Here is a 15867-nt window from a genome sequence, read left to right as displayed (position 1 = left end):
CACTTGCCGTTTTACCAAAAACTATAGCTGGTGGTAATGGTGCAACTCAAATCTTTTAAATCGCACAGCAGCTCAAGCACCACAGTTCGACCGCTCTACCAAACAGGGACAATTATTGCACCCAACAATCTCCCTCCCAATAATTGCACTCCTTGCAACTCAATGAGAATCGAACCCGTGACCTTGGCCCTGATACCAATTGTAGGACCTAGCGCTTGCCGCTTTGCCAAAAGCTATAGCTGATGGTAATGGTACAACTCAAATCTTTTAAATCGCACAGCGGCTCAAGCACCACGGTTCAATCGTTCTACCAAGCTGAGACAATTATTGCATCCAACAATCATATTTTAATTTTATATCCTTTGTTAATTATTTATTATACAACATCAAAATTTAATTTTCAAGAAATATTTTTTATCGAATTAATTTGGACAGACATTGCAGCTGAATTATATAAAAAAAATTCTGCATATCTTTCATCAAATTCACTACACGTTTGCTTGTTTTTATTGCTGTTGTTATTCACCAACTTCAATGCCAATCCTCCATTGACGCCACTGTGTTATTGACCCTCTTTTATTTTGTTTCTTTCTTATTTTATTCGCACTCTTCTTATTTTAATCCATTGAATCTCTCATCATTATTGCCCCTGGCCTGGCTTGGTCTTCCCACCCACCCCTTTATATGGATTGATTCTTTGTTTTTTGTTTTTCGGTTTTTTTTTTTACCCAACACATTTAATTAAATCTTTGTTGCCCCATTTTTCTCTCACCTAGAGGTTTTGGTTGCAGCAGAGTGTGGCAGAGGTACCCACTTCAAGATTTGCTGGGATATTTTTTTCTTGATGATAAATACTAGCATTGGAGTCATATTTGATTCAGTTCTCGACTTGTATTGCTTCTGGGTGTCGGTGCTGAGATCGTACTTGGGTTTTTGTTAGAATTTTGACGCAATGCCTCCAGTGGACTGCCCTTCTCCGGCTCCGACTCCGCGTGCATCCAGATGGAAGAGGTGTGCAGTGTAATTGGTTGAGATTGGGAGTGTTCATTTGTGTTCTGTTGTTGATTTTTGAGTATTTTGATTGATTTGTGGAATTTGCAGCAGTTTTGAGATGATTAAAGAGGATGATCATTGTGTACTCAACGTATCGCCGAGGCCTTCCCGCCATGAAAATCGTCCTGTGCGTAATTCCCTCACTTTTATTTGCTTTTGTATTCCTCTTTGACCGCCATTTCTGTCACATCGGTCGTTTTCCGCCATTAAGGTTTTGTTGTACTTATTTATATGAAAATAGCAACCAATTTATGAGGAAGCTGAACTAATTCTTAGATTCATGCAACTTGGTTAAATGAACTAATTAAGTGCTAATTGAATTGAAAAGGGCATTTCATTTGGTGAAAAGTTGAGCTAAAATAGGTTGGTCACTGGTCATTTTGGCAATGAAATCAGAAATTTTTGTTTGTTTAGGTTGTTCAACAGTGGTGTCTTGCTTTCGGGAAATGGAACTTTTCTCAGGCTTCTAAAATGTTTTATTCTCATTTTGTTTCCATCTGAGGAGTTGAGTTCTGAATTACCCAAGTCTTTGCTGACCAGAAGAAAACACTGTTAATTCCAATTATCAAATAAATGGTTTTCTTTGAACTTGTGATACAGATTTTGCGCATGGAGACTTAATCTGTTAGCAAGTTATCCAATTTTTCGGATACAGAAAAGGATCAGTGCTTTGAATCAATCAGTTGTCTTCTCCCAGATGGCAAGATGACTTCTAAGGTTATAGTAGTTATCTTGTACTTGGCTCGCTAATTCCCTTACTACATTTTATCATACTTGAAGGGAACATGCTAATGTAGAAACGCGCTATGTTCGATTATCATAAATTTTCATAAAACAGTATAAAGTGCTGAGAAAGATGAGATTTATGCATGACATGATTTGTGATGTGTTTGTTACATGATTTTTGTATCATGCTTCTTCTGTTCATTTGACTGGTTGATAAGCTTTACTATCGAGGCTAGTCTATCACTGATCAGAAGCAAGCCCAGTCTACTCTAATTTTATTTTGTTAGACATTTCTTTTCCCGGAATTGGTGATATTCACGGTGTTCTACTTTCAGGCATGATGCATGTGGTAATCCTTTAGGTTAGCTTATTTAACCATGGAGGCCAATATGCTACGTCTACAGTTACTGATCCCCATTGGGTATTCTGCAAATAACGGACATTCAAGGCTTGTTCAGACTAGTTCCAGATTTTGATTTCATGTTAGGCTTTGAAGATTTGTCTTGATGCTGATCAAATCGATAAATGTTTGTAGGACTTTGCATAACTAAGTTCTCTTGATTCCTGCTGCTCAATTACCTTTGCAGTTACTTCTTCAACTTGAAATTGATCAGAATTATGCGTAATTGCTGGTTCAAAATTAAGGGCATGCCTAGATCTAAGTAGCTCTTTTGATACGATTGTTAATTTAGTCTAATTTTTTTTTTTTGGTGAAGATTTCAAGAAATTGGTCTTCCTTTTTAGCTAGTGTTTCTGGTGCAAATATCACAATTATATATCAATCTGCGTTCTTCCACTACAGTAATTGGAATTACTGGAACAAAATTAGTCGTTCCTTTTAGTGGGATCCATCGATAAATGGAGATATCATTCTCATTTTAAAATTCACCACTCTGACAAATGATGATACTAAACGAGTTGGGGCGCATATCATGAGTTATTTATGTCATATTCTGTCTGTGAAACTTTGATGACCTAATTTCATTAATCGGCTGTTTTTGTGCAGTCTTCGGAAGAACTTGTGACTGAAATTGCCAAGCTTGAGATTGAAATAGTGCACTTGGAACAACATCTTCTTTCTCTGTACCGTACCGCTTTTCTGCAGCATCTCCCAAGTATTTCAGGAAACCATGGGGTCAATGGACAACAAATAACTGGAAGACCACCGTTGGGGTTTGTGCCGTCTGATCAAACTTCACACATGATGAAATTGAGAATCCCAAAAAGCTATAATGACCATCATGATCAGAGTTCGCCTACAAGTGCTTTAGCTGGCCCTAATGATTTGATTCACGTTGCAACCACAAAGTCATCATTTGGAAGTGTATATAAGCCTCACTTCTCAAACACTTTGCATTTAGTTGGTCCATTTCTGCTTCCTACGTTGTTCCTAGCTGTAGATTATTCTGTAATCATGAGCATGTAAGAATTTTTCTTGGACAATTTCAGGAGAAGAGAAAAACTTATTCTCGTCATCGTAGCTTAGGAGATCATCTTGGAAATATCAGCACCAATGATGCTCTTGTTTATCCCGACAGACTATCTGAGGAAATCGTAAGATGCATATCTTCAATTTACTGCAAATTGGCCAACCCCTATCTCACTCACAAAGGCTATTCAGTCTCGTCTACTTCATCATTCTGCTCCTCCAGCACTTTTTCTCCCAGAAATTTATCTGGTAGTTTGAGTCCTCAATGTAATGATGAAACTACGGAGCGTTGTGATTTTGAAGCCCTCAAACAGGAGAATGGTCCGTACGCTGCAATGATCGAAGTCTTAAAGATATGTTTAGATGATGAAACTTACAGTTATGCGGCCACAATGCTACAGAAATTCAGGTGTCTGCCTTTATCCACTTGTCAGATTTGGTCAGATTCTGTTAAAATCAGCCAAATGGCTTATTTATAATGAAATGATAATATTTTGTTATACTTTACAAGTATAGTTCATCTAATAACCTTAAAGGAGCTTATTGGATTTTGATTTATGACCCATGTCAGATATGTATGGTTTTCTTCCTAATAAATATTAGCCAACTGGTGCCCCCCACAAGAAGCATTTTTTAATCTTTTGGCTGTGTTATTAACGTTTCTAATTTCCTCCCAACACATTTCTAGTCAATTAAATGAGCCAAATCTGTCACAGTATTGGAGTGCCCATATAAAAGAGGCTAACTGATACAGTTCCATGAATACATATTTAGTCGCGACTTGTTGCTTTATTTCCATAACCTTCAACTATTTTTTGGCGCAGGTCCCTGGTTAAGAGTCTTGAGAATGTTGACCCTAAGAAGATGCGGCGTGAAGAAAAGCTTGCCTTTTGGATCAATATTCACAATGCCTTGGTTATGCACGTAAGGCCTGCAAAACTTTATATCAATTTTGTGTAACCTTCAAATCCTCTAACTACCGATATACTGAATAATGGCCATCATCATTAGCAGACATTTTTTTAAGTATTTTTTTCATGAAAGCCGAATATAGTAACAGGTTGCCCACCAGTTTCAGTATGACCTTTTCAGCTTTTGTTTGTGTGGTTGAATGATATTTTATTTTGGTTGCAGGCTTATTTAGCATACGGCACTCAAAACTATATAAAAAGCACTTCCATTGTGAAGGTCGAAGTACAGTTTTTTATACCACATAGTCTGTAGGTTGTATTTCTTATTTATAGCAGTTAACTAAATCTGTACACAAATTTTCTTTCAGGCTGCCTATAATGTGGGTGGACATAACATAAATGCTTATGACATACAAAGCTCCATTCTGGGAATCAGATCTCACTATTCTGCACCGGTATGTACTCTGTCCTCGAGTGATGTACTAAAGTAGCAAATACTTCCGCGTAAAAATAAAAGGGTGACCTGATAAAAAATAAATTGGTAATAAACCCCTCCCGGTCCAATTAAGGATCCACATTTGAAAATTATTCGTATGGGTCCACCTGGACTTCCTTCTATCGTCTCAACTCTCGCCATTGAATCCTTCTTCAAGATCTGCTCAGAAGACATGGTGCTGTTCCGGAGTCATTATGCTCTGGGAAATAATTGAGGGAATGTATGTTTGCCATTTCACTTCTTTCTCTTTTAGGAATTCCGCTAATAGAGTGGAAACCGGGATAAATCTTTGGAAAAGACGGAACACCCTGTGATTAAGTTCTATTTGCCCTTGATCTACGAACAAATGGGACAATTTGGCTTTTTATTTTTCAGGGTTAATCAGCCACTTCCACTAATCAGTTTTTGCCATTTAATATGTAATTTGGCATATCACTGGGGTAAAATATAATTCATCTGGTCAAATATAGCTGGCTTTAGTAATTTATCTGAAGCCACGAAACCTTGAAGCTTGGATTTTTTTTAATGAAATTGATTTGAACCACCACATTTGGCTATATGATGGTAGTAGCCAAAAGGCGAAATAAGTTGGCATTAAATTAGAGCTTTTGGTTTTTTAGGTCTCTCCGTGAGACCGAGTGGAAGCAAATTCTTTGACTCATTACCAAGTTTATGTCTCAGTAATCCGATTCATGCTGGCAAACATGAATGTTTTATGCAGTGGCTTCAAACAATTCTCTCTCCTGGAAAGAAGTTCAAAAGTGGGAGCTCTAAGCATACTTATGCCATCGAATACCCTGAACCACTTGTTCACTTTGCACTTAGTTCGGGTGCTTATTCAGATCCTGCGGTAATATTTTCATGCATTTCCTTCTTAGCTATTCTGAAATAGAAACAAATGCAAAGTTATTTGTTTTCCCATTTTTTATATCTATTAAATTATAGGTGCGGCTTTACAAGGCAAGCACAATATTTGAGGACCTGAAAGTTGCGAGAGAAGAATTCATACAAGCTACGGTTTATGTTCACAAGGAAACAAAGACTTATCTTCCAAAAATCCTGTGCTATTACGGAAAGGATATGTCACTTGACATGTCTGCGCTTTTACAAGCAGTTGGCGAATGTTTAGTTGGTATACAACGAAAAGCTGTTAAAACATGTGTGAAGGGTCGACCTGAGAAGCATGTTTATTGGTTAGAGCAGACCTCATCATTTCGATACTTGATCCATAAAGAAATAGCAGCTCAAGGAAGCTAAGCTAGCTACATGATAATGATAATTATAGGTATAAACCTGGGGTGCTTCATGAATAGTTTGTTTCTTGATTTGATTTCATGTAATTATGAGTTGTGAGGCTTGTGTTTCTAGCTAGAGTAATAATCAAGATTGCCGTGGGAGTATTTGTTCACTGTACAGAGATAGCAGTAACTGTAAGAGAGTGGAGGCTTGGTTTTGCTAGTGTCCATTGATTCCTCTCAGCGTAAAAGACTTCGAAGTTTTAGATGTTTTTGTTTTATATATTTTTGGTTAACATAACAATTTTATGTTCTTTGTTTGGTTTTAGAAGTGTTTTTTGTTATTTATGATTTATGGTGGTCGCAATATTAGAATTAGAAATGGCGTGTGTGATTATGATAACCAACTTTAGTCTCTAAAACATAATATCTATTTTTCCCCCAAAACAATCCTTTCCCGCGATCATGATATACAGCAGAAAATTCCTTTGGGCTGACAGGAGAGCATGGATATATTGGTGTGACACTATGATCCTTCATGGGTGTATATGGTTAAATTTGGTTGTAAATTGGTTGTTGATAATGAGCACGATGGAAGTGGCAGCTTGCCTACTGGATTAACTAACCTGATCTGTTCATAAAATATTTCGCAACTACAGGTCTCAAATTGGAGCTCTGACTGACGACGGGAAGTTTTAAATAAGTTCACAAATCTAATGAAAACGATTTCGACAAATAATATACAAGCCCTTGAGACCAAGCCGAACATTGACATTTGTTGTGGTGGTATACAATGAATTGAATTAAACTCAAGTGGACGAGGGAGGGTTGGTAAACTAAAAGGGATAGTAGAAGTTTCAACTGACTTTATCTTCTCACCTGATTGTTGTCTAAGATTAGATCAAATCTGGCGCATACTTGCATTTGTTATGACATAAATGGCTTGACAAAGACCACCCCATGGTTAGCGATTGGGCACCTGATTCTTTTACCTTTACAACGTAGATCGACTTCTTTTACGGTTTATAGAGAGATGAGCAACACAGTGCATGCGTTCCAAACCAACTGAGCTTAGCGGCCGACCAAGCTAAACAATCGACTGTGAAGAGGAAAGATCAACGACAAAGTTTCTAGCTACTAGTTGAAAAGGACAAAACGTTGAAAATGACAATACTACTTTTTGTTAAGATTAGTACTTGAACTGAAACTCCAAAAAGTAGCTAAATAGAGAGGATTGTTCAAGTCCATAAATACAACTCTCAATGATTTAATCCAGCCGATGTGTGATATCTAACATATTTCATTCATTTCTGTTGGTCCAGAACTTAGAATTACATACCCGGAATTTTCTCTCCTTAGTTGGCGGAAACTTTTGCGTTTCATGATTATGGCTGCATCCGGTCTCAACTTGCACCAATGGCTAGTGCAGACTGGTGCGTTACTTGTTTCGGAGATCATGAATACTTTTCACAAAATGCTTAGGCTTCGGTCAACTATTGCCACACTTGAAAGCTGATTCTGACTTTTTTGGACTCGATTTCATTATTTTTGCAATCTGCTGTATTTGAAATGGAAATCTCTTTTGCTTAAAAAATGACACACTGTATGAAAATCGTGTGAAGACTGTTGAAGTAATGTTCATATATTCACACACACACATATATATATATATATTATATATTATGATTTCCATCAACTGTACCCAACTACGTCTACCACTGAGTATCATCTCAATGATGATGAATACATAGATGAGTACGATAAGTGGACAACATATCAAAATATGTGTTTAAGCTTTTTAGTTGGGCCAATTGGGGAAGTATCCAACACAAAGATGAAGGGAAGCCCACAACCACAAAAACATGAAAGGCCTCACACAAATAATCCCAATTCAGACCTAAGTCACTCAATTAATTAGGGGTTTGCAGCAATTGGGGAAATTTAAAATTGGGGCAAATGCAAGCTTTACGATCTCCAGTGGTACCTTCATCGACACTGTTCTTTTCATCATCGTCCAGCTTCACCTTAGTTCAAAGTAAAAACGTATCTCAGAAGATTAGAAAAACAACAATCAAGAGCCAGCATCTTTCCCTGGATAATCAACAGACTACTATGGCGGAGTCTTCGGGAATTGCAAATCCCAAATGGGCTCAGAAGATTGTTACCATTCCTTCCCAGAGGCGCGGCTGCCATCTCATCACATCCAAGGTGTTCACTCTTTCATCACACTTTTTTGCTTTACTTTACGTCGGAGATTTTGTGTTTTGTATATATCATAAACTGAACCACTTCGGTATGAATTCTCTCATTTACCTGCATTTAGCCTATCCGCTTATGGTTTTTGTACTTCCTACTGCTTATTACCGTGGAAAATCGTGATTTTATCTACCTGGATAAGGAATTATGCAATTTTTACTCCACGGTCTGATGACTTCTAAATAGCTGTGAATTCAAAATTCTCTGTGTTATATGTGGCATCGCAACTCTGAAATTAGGTAGCTTAGATGGTTTTCAGCCTATACGTGGCCTTTAAGTTTGAATTGGACTCAATAGGAAGTCCATACGCAAACTAAGAAAAAAATTGTGCCCTCAACCATTCCTAGTGCGTTCTTTCCCTACTACTAAAATGTTGACGTGGTGTCTGCTGATTTTGCTTTTATGACTTTTCAACTTGCCTCAGATTTTGAAAGAGATTGGACAGGATCTATCTGGGTTCAAATGCGGCCTTGCTCATTTTTTCTGTAAGCTTGAGCCGAGTTGTCCATTTATTATAAATTAGTTTTGCATGTTCTCTGTTATTTTCCATTCCATACTCCCTTTCCTTTTTCTCTGATGTCCTCATTCTGAGTATGTGCATGAAAAACAGTGCAGCATACAAGTGCTTCTTTGACTGTGAACGAAAACTACGATTCCGATGTCAGATACGACACAGAGACATTTTTGAACAGAATAGTTCCAGAGGTAGTACCTTTGTTTTATCCATTCTTCAGATGGTGTCATTTATTATTGGCAGATGGCATTCATTTGTTTGAGCTTTTAATTACAGGGACCGTCTGCACCATGGGAACATACTATTGAAGGTAGTGCTCCCTCCTTTTTGTATAGGAACATAGTTGTGAAAATGGTTCCCTTTTCTTTATTCCTTGTCCTTGTCGAAAGGTTCTTGAATTTTCCCGATACATGTTACCTTTTGGCAAATGGAAAGTTACTTGGAGTAAAAGTCTTAGTTGAGTTTTGGAACTAGCAACAGTGGTACAATGCAAAGTATCAGTCAGACCACATGCATAGCATTGTGTGTTTATAACCAGTGGAACCATGTCTGTTGTTACCTGTTGCACCGAATACTTTCTCATGTGACTCGTACACATTAACCTGCAGGCTCTTAGTTGTGGTAGACCAGTTCTCATAAGAACAGAAACTTGGTATTTGTTATTTGTCTACTGCAGATCCTCATATTATCCTTGTCCATTAATGGGGAAAATTAAAGATAAAAGAAGCTGAGCAACCGTGAGGGAAGAATGTGTTTCAGAGTTGAAAACTTGAACAGAAATTTTCTCTGTAGGGACATATTGATCTATATGATGTCTTCAACTAGCTAACAGGTTACTAATTATTAATTAAGTATCTTAACTTGTCTGTCAAAATATGTGCTTCAGGGCGCTTGAAGAACATAAACATACCCAGTACCTATCATTTATCCTGAATGTATTGTTCTTAGTTTTGTTACATATGCTGACTTCTCATAGAATTGTGCTAGGTTTGTTTTCCTCGAAAGCAATCCAAGTTTTTTAGAAAATAGTTTTATCTGTACAGTAAGTTGTAATGTGGGGTGGTGGGGGTGGGGTGGCATAAAGAATTTTTTGCTGTCGGTTGATCTCTCATCAATTTTATTGTTGTGTTGGTTATTCATAGCTTTTTCATCCACAAGTGGTGAACAAATTGATCTGGATAAATCATAAGCACTTGAAAATATAAAAGAAGCAAGATATCATGATTTGATTTTCTTACCCAATAATATGTGACAAGGTTTTTGATGTCATGCCTTTGTTGCAGGTCCAGATGACATGCCGGCTCACATCAAGTCTTCAATGTTTGGATGCTCTCTCTCGTGCGTAATTCTTTCCTTTATCTAAAATTTTTTACTTTCAAGTTGAATTGCCTTGTTATTTAAAGTGGCCTGATTCATGGTGAACTTTCATGATAATGAACTTATGCAGGATCCCCATCACGGATGGAAAACTAAATATGGGAACTTGGCAGGTATTCAACTAAGTACATGCCTCTGATGATATTTTGCAAACTCCAAAGTAAAAGAAAAGGGGAATTAAATATCGGAGTCTTTACTGTCATCAATAAAGTTTTTAGGAGTGCATAGGATTAGGGGTGTGCAAAATTTCGGTTAAACCGAATTAACCGACCGAACCGAATTAATTCGGAAATTTGGTTCGGTTAATTCGGAAGTTCGGTTTTGAAATTTTAGAAAATTGGTTAATTCGGTTAATTCGGTTCGGTTTTAATTTGAAAAATTCGGTTAAACCGAATTCACCGAATCAGTATATATATTAATTTAAGTTGTATATGGACATTAAAAATACATTAGAAGGAAACCCAACTTTTCATATATTAGAAAAGAAGCTCATTCATCCGATGATTTTATCTTCAATATTTCTATTTATTATTGGTATTTTTTGTTCAGTGTTCCTTGTTATTTACAAGATTTTCATTTCTTTTTTGTGTTAAAATTCGTATTTTTTAAAAAATATCGGTTATTTCGGTCGGTAACTNCACGGATGGAAAACTAAATATGGGAACTTGGCAGGTATTCAACTAAGTACATGCCTCTGATGATATTTTGCAAACTCCAAAGTAAAAGAAAAAGGGAATTAAATATCGGAGTCTTTACTGTCATCAATTAAGTTTTTAGGAGTGCATAGGATGTAATTGCCTTGCTCAAGTGATCAGGATGGTCGGGGTGACTTCAGTTTTAGTTTACTCGTGAATCATGCGAATTCCTAAAAATACACTCATGTCATTCATGTGTGGGGTTGGCTTTGACTTATTGTTAGAGGCAGGTTTTTCTAATATAGTTGATACTTGGTAGACTGACTACAATGGAGATGCATTCAAGTTTCAAACAAGAAATTTTTGTTATGCGTGACTAATATTTTGATTGAACCCCAAAGAGAGAGAGAGAGTGTTCAACTATTTAGTTATTTGCTTTTAGCGGTAGCCTCTTGGATGAGTTTGCCAGTGGCACTAGAGACACATGTTGGCAGTGCGGTGGGCCCGAGTTTTAGCAGCGGCAATGGCTGCATTGTTGGGCTGACTGCAGAGGTGTGTGCCAGTAGTTTATATGTTGCTTATGGTCTTTTGAGTTGTCAATTAAACTATTCCCTGTGGGAGGTTTCTGGTTGAATCTTAGAAAGGACGTGAATGATCACTGCGGTGCTGGGATCGATGTCACGAGTGACATTAAAACATCATTTCTTATATGATCACTTTTCAACTATGATTTGACGTTCTTAAATTGCTTGATTTTGTTGACTAATGAATTATTAATCAGATAGAATTACGACAGACATGTCAGTTTTTACAGGACTGGAGCATCTCTAAGAATTATGATTCCTTTGTTCCAGGGAATATGGCTATGCGAGCACCGTGACTCTGCTACTCCACGCAAAATTGTGGTCACCCTCAATGGGATATAAGACTTTGTTTATCATGTAATCAAATATTCATGTACTGTGAGTCATATGTTTGTGGAGTTAATAATCCATGAAACGACACATGTATAGTATGAACGAGTTGGCTTGAGCAATAAGAACTGGGTTTATGATATTTTCATAGTTGTCAAGGGCACAGAAGGGTCATGGAGCCTGAGGCATAAGGTGGCGCACATTTTTAAATTTTTAAAAAAATATATTTTTTCAGAATAAAAATATATTAAAATATGAAATAATTAAGTTATATTATGACAATAAACAAAAAATAATTAATAATTCATAGTAACTAGTAGAATTCTTCAATAATTCAATTCAATTTCATCTTTTTCCATCGAATCATTAGAGTCCTTATAACTTTGGGACTTATATTTTTTTTGGTTTTCATTATTTTATTGATCAACATCAATTTCTTCTTTTTCTTCATCCAAAAGATGTGAAATCGACATTTTTTTGGTTGTTTTGGATGTTGAGATATCTCCACCTCTTTCTTCTGTTCAGCACTGTTTTTTTTATATTATTATGGCGTATGGCATTGGACTGCTAGAGTTTGGGTTTGACTCTTTTGTTTTAAACAAGTAATTGAATAAAAAAAAATGCGTTTGAGTAAATTTCCAAGATTAGTCCAGGCGAGGGGCAATCGCTGAGCTTGAGATGATCCCAGGTTTAGGGTACACGTTCGCTTTGAGAACTATTATGATATCATTCGTGAGTTTATGCTGATTTGCTCGCTCTTTTTTTGAAGTTATTTCAATGTGGTTGTTGTCCAGGTGAACTTATGTAAAGAACTGAGACCATTCAAAAGTGAAGTTGGTTTGGTAGAAATATAGAGAAGAGACATCCAGGATGACAGTGTGATAGGAAACTCGTCTGTTCAAACAATGTCATAGGTAAATGACAACTCGTATTTAACATGTTCTTGAAAACCTAAAAAAAAATAAAGCCCATATAATATTAATAATATTTTAAAATCTTGTGTTTTAAAAGTAAGACAAATAGGATAAATGTGCATGCTTTTTTAAAAACATATGGTTTTAAAAAGATAATTCATTCGTTTTTTTAGTTTTATTAATGGAATTTGCAATATATAGTCCGTCTCAATTTTTGTTTTAAAAAAATATTATTATTCAAATTTAGAGAAGTACGAGTACATTGTCCACAAGACGACAATAGTAACAAGAGTAGGTCTCTTGTGAGACGGTCTCACGAATATTTATCTGTGAGACGGGTCAACCCTACCGATCTTCATAATAAAAAATAATACTCTTAACATAAAAAGTAATACTTTTTCATTGATGACCCAAATAAGAGAGCTGTCTCACAAAATACGACCCGTGAAACCGTCTCACATAAGTTTTTGTCCACTAAACAATACTATTACTAGTTATGTCGTTAGGGGTGTCAAAATCAGACACGACCGACTAACCCGACATGGTTCAACCCGAAAAAAATCAGATTTGGGTTTGATGTTTTCGGGTTCGGGTCAGATCGGGTTGAACCCGATATCTGACCCGAAAAAAATGATCGGGTTGGGTTGGGTTCGGGTTACCCGAAAATTTTAATTTTTTTTAAAAATATAAATAATTAATAAATATTACCTACATTTTTATATATTATATGTCTGAAAAAATATTTATTGTATATTTATATCATAAATTTTCATAATTTAATATTTATTTTGAACATTTTTTTATTTTTTAGACAATTGTTTATTTTACTTAGTAAATATATTTTATTTTTGTACAATTAGGCTTTCAAATTTAAATCATATATGTGAGGGAGATTTTGTTGTTATGTGTTTAAATTAAAATAATATTATTATTATTTTTAATTTTATTTAATATTCTTTAAAAAAAGTTTAAAAAATTCAAAATCGGGTTAATTGGGTTAATCGTGTTGATTCGGGTTCAGGTTGAGAGTTTTCAGGTTGGTTCGGGTTCGGGTTGGGTTCGAGTTGAACAATTTTTGAATAGTACTATTGCTGAACCCTTCAACCCACCCGAATTGACACCCTTATATGTCGTGTTGATTTGAAATTATAAATCAATTTGATTGTTGATATTAATTTAGGAATGAAAAAATCCCGAATCCTGTCTTATTCCCACCCAGAAAATATTCTCATATGCGTTAACTACTTCATTACAAAAAAATAAAAAAAAGAAAAGAAAAGACAAACATTATAATTATAATAAAATAAAATTGAATAAAATAAGAAAAGAGGTTATCATCTTTGTCTCCTCTTCAGCGACGTGACCGAAAGGACATAACCTATCATCAAAAGGAAATCCACGTCTGGTATTACTCGTTGATGACAATGATTTATATTCATAAAATAATATTTTTTTAATGGTTTTTATATTTATTCATAAAATATTATTAGTGCATAAATATAGTCACCAAATATTATTAAACTAAGATAATACCGATTGTTGCCAAATAGAGCTCTAGAAGGTTGTGTAGTGGTTAATGAAACAATGAATTTGTATTTTAATTTTTGTTTTGGATTTTCTTTGATTAATCGAGAAAATGTTTCAGTTTACTTGTGATATAACAAGAAGATGATTTAGTTTAATGTTTATGCATATTTTCTTTCGCGCTCGTGTTAATCGAAATTAAAAAATTGATGTGTCCGGTTTAGATTCAATTTATGCTTGGAGAGTCCTCGATGGATTAAAAAAAATATTATCGATATATATTTTCCTACATAACATGATTTCAAACATTCGAGTCTCTATACTTGTCGGATACGATGTTTGGAGGGGAAAAAAAGATTTTCAATTTTTATCGGGACGGATGCTTACTTGAGCCCACCCCTAAATGCATTTATATTTGATAGATTTTAAATTCACCTCACCTTAACTTATGTAAGAGTAGATATCTTGTAAGACAGTCTCACAGATCCATATCTACGAGACTGGTTGACCCAGTTTATAGTACACTAAAAAGTAATACTTTTTCATGGATCAAGTCAGATCGGTGATCCGTCTCATGAAATCAACAATTGATATGGTCTCATATGAGTGTTTGTGCATATATAAATACAACGAAGATTACGATGTATTTGAAATCCATCCAAAATGAATGTCAGTTCAAATCCTTCCCTATATCAAATCCTTCCACCGAATCAAATACTTCAATCCACAAATTCTTCCCCATATCAAATCATTCCATCCGACTCTAATACTTCAATCCAAACACAACATTAGATAATATCATAATCTATTAAATGTTCCATGTTTGAAAGAGATTTTTGGTGTCAAGTCAAAGATTTGTTATGGGCTCCTTGCGTGGGTGGGAACTCTATTACAAATCTTTATTTTTCTAAAACAGCAGATTCATCGATCATGTAGCCATTTTTACTTGGTTCCACTGCATCAACAATTCCAGCAACTTCATAAATGAATGGCTCACAATGCTTCTTTCTTAAAGTTTAGACCCAAACTTTAACGATTAATCCTATAATTTTATGATCTAAACAAATTCTTTGAGCATGTTAAATAATCTTAGATTTGTTGGAATTTGGTAAATAGTATTTTCAAATGTTTCAAATTCATATTTGAAATGGATTTGATGTCATTTTGTATAATTTACTCAATCACCCAAAATTGGTATGATTTTTTAGGATTTGAATTTGCAAAATAATTGTTATACTATATCTTATATTCATCTGTTCTATTTATTTTTCTTTTAGACTCTTTCCTTTTCTTCACTCTTTGATTCAAAATTTTTCTTGAAATATCCAAATCCACAAAAAAAGAAAAATAAAGAAAGCTATTCATTATCATGAAATTCGCTTAATTCAAATTTTATCTCAATATGTAATATATTGCTAGATCTTTGTAATTTGGTGGTAATTAAAAACCTGTGTCTGATAACCATAAGGCAAAAACTTGTGTGAGACGGTCTCACGGGTCGTATTTTGTGAGACAGATCTCTTATTTGGGTCATCCATGAAAAAAATATTACTTTTTATGCTAAGAGTATTACTTTTTATTGTGAATATCGGTAGGGTTGACCCGTATCACAGATAAAGATTCGCGAGACCGTATCAAAAGAGACTTACTCTAACCATAAAAGATAATCATATAATGGTCACAACCTGATTTTTTTTTTAAAATCATCTACTTTAGTATCTATTTTAATTAATTATCAAAAGCCATACAAAAACATCTCTAAATTTCTTAATTTTAATATAATATCTAAATTATTTATCATTATACAATTGTTTTATTTTCAAAAAAAAAATGATATATATGTACATAACATGCACAAACTATAAATATGATAAATTTTGATT

At 35.0% G+C, this 15867-nt stretch overlaps 2 protein-coding genes across 6 annotated transcripts; both read left to right on the top strand.

Moving 5' to 3' along the window:
- Positions 1-689: 689 nt before the first annotated feature.
- LOC140961530 (uncharacterized) lies at positions 690-6164 on the top strand. 4 transcript variants are annotated; one of them, XM_073420110.1, is made up of 10 exons: positions 773-1011; positions 1105-1180; positions 1654-1770; positions 2786-3103; positions 3229-3617; positions 4033-4132; positions 4343-4396; positions 4488-4574; positions 5337-5465; positions 5561-6164. In XM_073420110.1, the coding sequence occupies exons 3-10, from the start codon at positions 1759-1761 to the stop codon at positions 5870-5872; spliced, it is 1401 nt and encodes a 466-aa protein (XP_073276211.1). In that variant the 5' UTR covers positions 773-1011; positions 1105-1180; positions 1654-1758; the 3' UTR covers positions 5873-6164. The 4 variants fall into 4 exon arrangements, with proteins under 4 accessions (XP_073276210.1, XP_073276209.1, XP_073276211.1 ...); XM_073420111.1 differs by having other exon boundaries at positions 1102-1180; XM_073420109.1 differs by lacking the exon at positions 1654-1770 and having other exon boundaries at positions 690-1011.
- A 1570-nt stretch (positions 6165-7734) lies between these two features.
- Positions 7735-11688, top strand: LOC140961962 (uncharacterized). Of its 2 annotated transcripts, none has more exons than XM_073420764.1 (7): positions 7735-8058; positions 8531-8591; positions 8717-8811; positions 8897-8930; positions 9904-9958; positions 10068-10110; positions 11447-11688. In XM_073420764.1, exons 1-7 carry the CDS (start codon positions 7807-7809, stop codon positions 11510-11512), a joined length of 606 nt encoding a protein of 201 aa, XP_073276865.1. In that variant the 5' UTR covers positions 7735-7806; the 3' UTR covers positions 11513-11688. The 2 variants fall into 2 exon arrangements, with proteins under 2 accessions (XP_073276865.1, XP_073276864.1); XM_073420763.1 differs by having other exon boundaries at positions 7738-8058; positions 11487-11688.
- Positions 11689-15867: the final 4179 nt, after the last annotated feature.

Source organism: Primulina huaijiensis, chromosome 16 (assembly GCF_012295235.1).
Source record: "Primulina huaijiensis isolate GDHJ02 chromosome 16, ASM1229523v2, whole genome shotgun sequence".
Lineage (NCBI taxonomy): Eukaryota > Viridiplantae > Streptophyta > Magnoliopsida > Lamiales > Gesneriaceae > Primulina > Primulina huaijiensis.
Note: the sequence above shows the minus strand (reverse complement) of the source record. Positions and strands in the feature narration are given on the sequence as shown.

What these genes read in the sequence shown, in the direction of transcription:
- LOC140961530 (XM_073420108.1), top strand. Translation starts at nt 953, where the DNA reads ATGCCTCCAGTGGACTGCCCTTCTCCGGCTCCGACTCCGCGTGCATCC. An exon ending in ACAATGCTACAGAAATTCAG is followed by an intron (nt 3,618 to 4,032) that starts GTGTCTGCCTTT and finishes TTTTTGGCGCAG; the next exon opens with GTCCCTGGTTAAGAGTCTTG. An exon ending in GTGCTTATTCAGATCCTGCG is followed by an intron (nt 5,466 to 5,560) that starts GTAATATTTTCA and finishes ATTAAATTATAG; the next exon opens with GTGCGGCTTTACAAGGCAAG.
- LOC140961962 (XM_073420763.1), top strand. Translation starts at nt 7,807, where the DNA reads ATGCAAGCTTTACGATCTCCAGTGGTACCTTCATCGACACTGTTCTTT. An exon ending in CGGCCTTGCTCATTTTTTCT is followed by an intron (nt 8,592 to 8,716) that starts GTAAGCTTGAGC and finishes CATGAAAAACAG; the next exon opens with TGCAGCATACAAGTGCTTCT. An exon ending in TGAACAGAATAGTTCCAGAG is followed by an intron (nt 8,812 to 8,896) that starts GTAGTACCTTTG and finishes TTTTAATTACAG; the next exon opens with GGACCGTCTGCACCATGGGA.